Genomic DNA, 6,128 nt, shown 5'->3' on the forward strand with positions numbered 1-6,128 from the left:
AGAGATCCAACCACAGATTATTGGAATGTTCAAAAAGAAAACAAGTGGCAAGATTTTGAAACATGTTTGGAGGTGCTTCGTGGATGGTCTCCAATTCAAAATGCCAATGATGCAAACGTCAAGAAAGGTACATGAAATTCTTGATAAGGTCACTCATTGTAGCGCTGAATATATCAATCTTTAAAGATTTTGTCCATTTAAAAACTTCAATTCAAAGAGTGCTTTTGTATGTAGCAGTGGATACTCATTTTGGTGAAAGCGGTCCACATTTTCTCTCCTGAATTGTATTGCTCTTGTTATGGTTATAATGGGGAACCATTTCTTGAAGCGTAAATTTAAGTAGCCATACTTATTTCTTTGGTGTCACATGAGCCTTTTAAATGTAATATAGCACTTAGCACCAAAATTTTAGGTCTAGCATACCATTCGCTCTCTCTCTCTCTCTCTCTCTCTCTCTCTCTCTCTCTCTCTCTCTCTCTCTCTCTCTCTCTCAGTGAGCATGACCATCAAATGCACAGCGTTCCAGGGCCTCAGTGGGATGCAACTCTTACAGGTTTTATGTGAGCGTCATGAGCCATCCTCGTCTATAAGTGACACGGGGTATAAGTGAGGGGATCTACGGCGGGGGGCTTTGGGCCGTTGGATCAACGTAGCCGTTCGGGGGGGGGGGGGGGGATCTTTTATAGTACAAGGGTCACCATCATTTCAACGTGTCACGATAGGCGGGCTGGCTAGGGAGCGCGAGTCCTAGGGGTTTGAGTTGCAACGCGACGGCGGGGAGTCTAAAACTTTTTGCATGGCGGAGATGGGATCAACGGTGGATTGAATCTCCCTCGTAGATCCCTCGACTCTCACCCGTGGCCTTTATAGACGAGGATGGGCTTTTTAGAGGGGTAGGCCCCTTATCGGAGCATGTGTGAACATGCCAAAAAAAAAAAAAAACATTTTTGGTGAAATAATGGATTGAACGAGTCATTTGGGTTCTGTAAAATTTCAAATCCTGAGTCCTTCCCACTGTTAGAAAAAAATCGGGGTAGAGTGTATTTTAATCGGCTAAAATCATAAATTCCGGTTAGATTTTGAGCTTGCCTTGCAGAAAGCCGGCAAATTTACACAAGTTTTAATGTAATTACCGGCAAAAGCTTCAAATATTGACCTAAAAACCGATAGAATTTCAAGTTTGCCCTTATTTTCTTCGGTTAGGAAAAATATATTTTTCTAGCCTTGGTCCTTCCGACTTCTGATTGGTATTTTCCATTGAGCAATGTCCGCACGTGCTCCAAAAATTCTGAAGACTCTGTCTTCGGTGAATGATGGCAGAGGAGCTGCATGTTATTATAAGCAGGAGCGAGGTACAGCAGGTGACTCGCACACACAGAGAGAGAGAGAGAGAGAGAGAGAGAGAGAGAGAGAGAGAGAGAGAGAGAGACCCTCTTCACTTATATACGCACATCAGCTTGCAACAACATGACCACAGGGGCATTTGATGTTGATCGTGAAATGGTTCCCCGCCCGGCTCCTCTCCTACTGCAGGGGCAGGCGCCCACGGATGTCGGCCTCACCCTCACCATCCCTCATTGGCGCAAGGCAGCAGATGCCATGCAGGTAATTTACCTACCTTTAGTGAAAGCGTTATGGGCTAATCTTGCAAGAGTGATAATTTGCGCTTCCTCCACAATCACATGTAGTGCAAGCATTTCATCATCAAAGGCAGCATGAGAGAGAGAGAGAGAGAGAGAGAGAGAGAGAGAGAGAGAGTGTGTGTATCCACGCAGCTGATTGATGGATCATGGAGCCTTGCACGAGCCAGTCGTCAAACTCCTTCTCCCGCTCCTACTCCCAAGGGAAAATTTACAGAATCATACTATCAGCTTGCATCAAAAGCCTGAGTTTGGAGTAGAAGCTAAACATTTTGGCAGAGCTTCTAATCCATGACACTTATGACAAAGTCCTGTACTAAGATTAGTCTTCTTAGCTCAGCTACCGGTCCAAACCCGTTTGTAAAATCAGCCAGTTAAGAGAGCTATGCTTAGCAGGAATGGGAAAAGCCCAAATACACTTAAATCTGTAAGCGGGGCGCTTGATTTGGGTATCCCAAACAGTGCAGCTTTGTCTATATAATCTAGCCTTGGATATGCAAAGGATTTCCTTGATTGCATGTTGCAAAGTTCAAATTCCAAACGTATGTGTAGATAATCTTGCATATGCTGCCACAAAAAGCTCTTCACTTCCGCTTGAATGAAAGTATGAAATTAATGGTGAGAATGCTTGCAGGGTAGCCACTTCCATGAGGTGACCAAAATGGTGCATGAATTTTTGAATGCCAAAGAAGTGGTGCTATGTGGTGAAGGATTGACAGTAGGCCAGGTTGCAGCTGTTACGGAGAGCATTGGTCTTCACGTGGCACTCGACAAGGCCAAGGCAAAGCTTCAAGTCGATCGATCTGCAGACTGGGTCCTAGAAAATGTTGGCAAATTCGTGGGTGGTTTTGGGGCTACTTCTGCCAAAGCGTCAGCAGCTGGCGGAGCGCTTGTTAGCCAGGCTGCCACCCTCCAATATGAGCTCATCCGCTTCCTCAATGCAGGTATCATCAGTGTGGATGAGGAATCCTTGCCACTGAAATACGCCAAAGCGTCTATGCTTATCCGCACCAATACCCTCCTACAGGGCTTCTCCGGCATCCGATGGGATCTTTTGGAGGCCCTTGTCAAGCTCATCAGTGCAGATATCATTCCCAAAATCCCTCTCCGCGGCTCCCTTACCGCCTCTGGTGATCTCATTCCACTCTCTTACATTGCTGCTCTTCTCATCGGCCGCCCCAACAGCATCGCAGTGACTTCCCAAGGTGAAGAAATCAAGGCGAGTGCTGCCCTCAAGCTCATTGGCATGGATGCACCCTTCGAGCTTCTCCCCAAAGAGGGCATCGCCCTCGTGAATGGTACGTCAGTTGGGGCCGCTGTTGCAGCTAATGTATGCTTTGATGCCAATGTGCTGGTGTTGCTTGCGGAAGTTCTATCTGCACTCTTTTGCGAAGTGATGCAGGGGAAGCTCGAATTCACGGACCCCCTCACCCATCAGGTCAAGCATCACCCGGGCCAGATTGAGGCCGCAGCAGTGATGGAGTTCTTGCTAGAGGGAAGCTCCTTAATGCAAAAAGCAGCTGAGCTGAATGCAAAAAATCCCTTATCAAAGCCAAAGCAAGACCGATACGCACTTCGCACATCGCCGCAATGGCTTGGCCCGCAGATTGAAGTCATTCGTGCGGCTACGCATTCTATGGAAAGGGAAATCAACTCTGTGAATGATAACCCACTAATCGACGTCTCCCGCAACATGATTCTCAAAGGGGGTAACTTCCAGGGTACCCCTATTGGGGTCTCCATGGACAACACTCGCATTGCCCTCGCTGCTATCGGAAAACTCATGTTTGCACAATTTTCAGAGCTTGTGTGTGATTACTTCAATTCTGGACTGCCTTCCAATCTCAGCGGGGGACCCGACCCAAGCCTCGACTACGGCTTCAAGGGTGCAGAGATAGCCATGGCAGCCTATTGCTCAGAGTTGCAATATCTGGCCAACCCGGTCACAACACATGTGCAAAGTGCAGAGCAGCATAACCAGGATGTTAACTCTCTTGGGCTCATCGCAGCAAGGCAGACCGCAGAGGCAATTGAGATACTGAAGCTCATGTCGGCTACGTTCATGGTCGCCCTATGTCAAGCAGTGGACTTGCGGCACATGGAGGAGCATTTGTGCATTATCTTGAAGCACCTCTTGAGGGATGCTATGAATGCAACATTTTTCAACAAGAATGAAAGTGGTAGCAATGATGTTGATGCCCATGTGCTCTTGGAGTATAGGGGTCTCCTTGAGGAGGAGCTTATGCAGGTTGTTGAGAACCAGCCTATCTTTTCCTATATCGATGATGCATCAAATTCAAGGTATGCGCTCATGCTACAGGTGAGGGAGACGCTCGCAGCGCAAGCAATCAAAGCAGACAACGGCATTCTCTTCCATCGCATCACAGAGTTTGAGGAGCATCTGAAAAAGCAACTAAACAAGCATGTGCCGAAGGTGAGGCAGAGGTTCGAAGAGGGAGACTATGTGGTGGCAAATGGGATAGTGAAGTGCAGGACATATCCCATTTATAAATTTGTGAGGGAAGAGCTCGGGACGGCGCTGTTACGGGGCAATGCGACTCATAGTCCGGGACAGGATATAGAAAAGGTGTTCATAGCAATGCTTGAAGGGAAAATGATGGCACCATTGTTGAAGTGCTTGGAGGGATGGAGAGGCTTACTGGGGCCATGCACGCCACGCATGGTCCCAATTTCCCCTGCTCCATTGGACCCTACCAGCTTGGCCTGGTTTGACTCTGCCAGATCTCCCTCGTCTTCTGTGGGCAGAGGGTACTGGTCTCTCACACCATGAAAGGCAGATGCAGTGCTGATGGCATATGCCTTGGCCCCTTCCTATGTTCAATTTTTTCCAGTACAACAAAATGGCATGGTGAGGCACAGGGGGAGCCTGTTCCTTGTCCACATTGGTATATAATTTGTGCATGCTAAATTATCCATTTAGGCTTCAATTTTCCACCTCATAGAATAGTACAAGTGATTTACCATATGAGCTACACATCTGGCAAAGCTTTGGAAAATTAATTTATTGAGCCAGTTTCGAATCCTTACATTGTGATTAGACGAGGAAAATGCCACATTTGAGGAGTTAACATCTAGATAGATATGAAATATATAATATCTATATTTCAATTTAATATTTCGGAGAGTAATTTCTTGGCTTTGGATAAAGCGAACCTATCTTTTCCGAAACCATGCATCTTGGTCAGCGTCATACACAAGAAGTTTTGGACAAATTCTCACAATAATTCCACATTGTGACTTACCTCAACATCATGAGCTTTTGTGAGGGAGGCACCATATACCTAGCTAGGTACGATTGGCGGTAGGGGATCGCCGGCCCGGTGGGGGGGCCAGTGGTCCCCTGCCCCCAATCGTACCTAGCTAGGTATGCGGTGCCTCTCGAGCGAAAGCTCATGATGTTATGCATTGTATGAAAAACACTGAAAAAGAAAACCTGTTGTTTTGAATAAAATATTGTAGGTTTTTTTTCTTTCTCAAGTTTATTTTTACAATCTATGAAGCCTCTCTATACCTTTCAAAGAAAAATGTAGCAATGTACTACAAGAGAGAAGAAGAATACAAAGTCTTCAAAGAAAAGGAGGGAGAAAATCCCTTCAAAAGAAAGAATAAATTCACTATGACATAGGGTTAGTCCAATGTATTAGGCCTGCTCGTCTGCTTGAGTCCATGCTTCACTCGAACTGTAACTGTCTTGGCAGATTTTGATGTCACTTAGTAGAATTTCCTTCTAGTCAGAGGTTCAAAAGACTGCTTGTGCCAAGGCAATTTCGGCAGTTGAATGTTCTTTGGATCTACAAGAGTTGGTTGACACTAAACTCAAATGAGTTAGAATCGACTGTCACTCTTTGAAATGTTGAAAAACTAGGCTTTTGATACCTTAATCTACAACAATCTTCAAATTTTCCCTTGGTCTTCCAATTTAAGTCCAAATTGCAATACACTAAGTCTCAACAAGCAATGATTGCACTTGCAAAGTTGTAGCCTGCACGATCACTCCTAGCTTGTCTAGCGTTCTTCGACTGAATTGTGGCACACCTTTCCCAAACACTGCTAGAACAAGGATATTCTTGGCCGAAATGATTACCAACCGACATTTGAAAAAAAAATCAATTTTTAGGTCAAAATTCAAAAAATTGCGAGTTACTTTGATACTAAAACTCTACTGGTTTTCTCCAAAACATCTCAAAATCTAATTCCCGATTTACAATTTTAGCCTGTTCAAACTTATACTCGCTACTGGATTTTACTTGAAAATTGGTTTTTGAATTGGGGTTTTGGAGATTTTCCTCAATCGGTCGGGTTTCGATGAGTTTTTGATCGCTCTCCGTTCGTGCCTAAGGGCCATGCTCCCACTTGGTCTTGACCCTTGTCCTAGCATAAATGGTGGGGGGTGGATATTGAAGAACACTCTTTGGAACATATTGACGTCTCTAGTGGCTTGGCACTGACATAAGGGCCTATAAGCAT

The 6,128-nt window shown here is 45.4% G+C and overlaps 1 protein-coding gene across 1 annotated transcript; it reads left to right on the top strand.

Annotated features, from left to right (window-relative positions):
- The first annotated feature begins 1,293 nt into the window (after positions 1 to 1,293).
- LOC147428532 (phenylalanine ammonia-lyase G1-like) lies at positions 1,294 to 4,673 on the top strand. Its single transcript, XM_086496387.1, has 2 exons — positions 1,294 to 1,605; positions 2,275 to 4,673. The coding sequence occupies exons 1-2, from the start codon at positions 1,468 to 1,470 to the stop codon at positions 4,429 to 4,431; spliced, it is 2,295 nt and encodes a 764-aa protein (XP_086352513.1). The 5' UTR covers positions 1,294 to 1,467; the 3' UTR covers positions 4,432 to 4,673.
- The last annotated feature ends 1,455 nt before the right edge of the window (positions 4,674 to 6,128 follow it).

The sequence above is a fragment of the Adiantum capillus-veneris genome, chromosome 23, assembly GCF_014529385.1.
Source record: "Adiantum capillus-veneris isolate H3 chromosome 23, ASM1452938v2, whole genome shotgun sequence".
NCBI classification, from domain to species: domain Eukaryota; kingdom Viridiplantae; phylum Streptophyta; class Polypodiopsida; order Polypodiales; family Pteridaceae; genus Adiantum; species Adiantum capillus-veneris.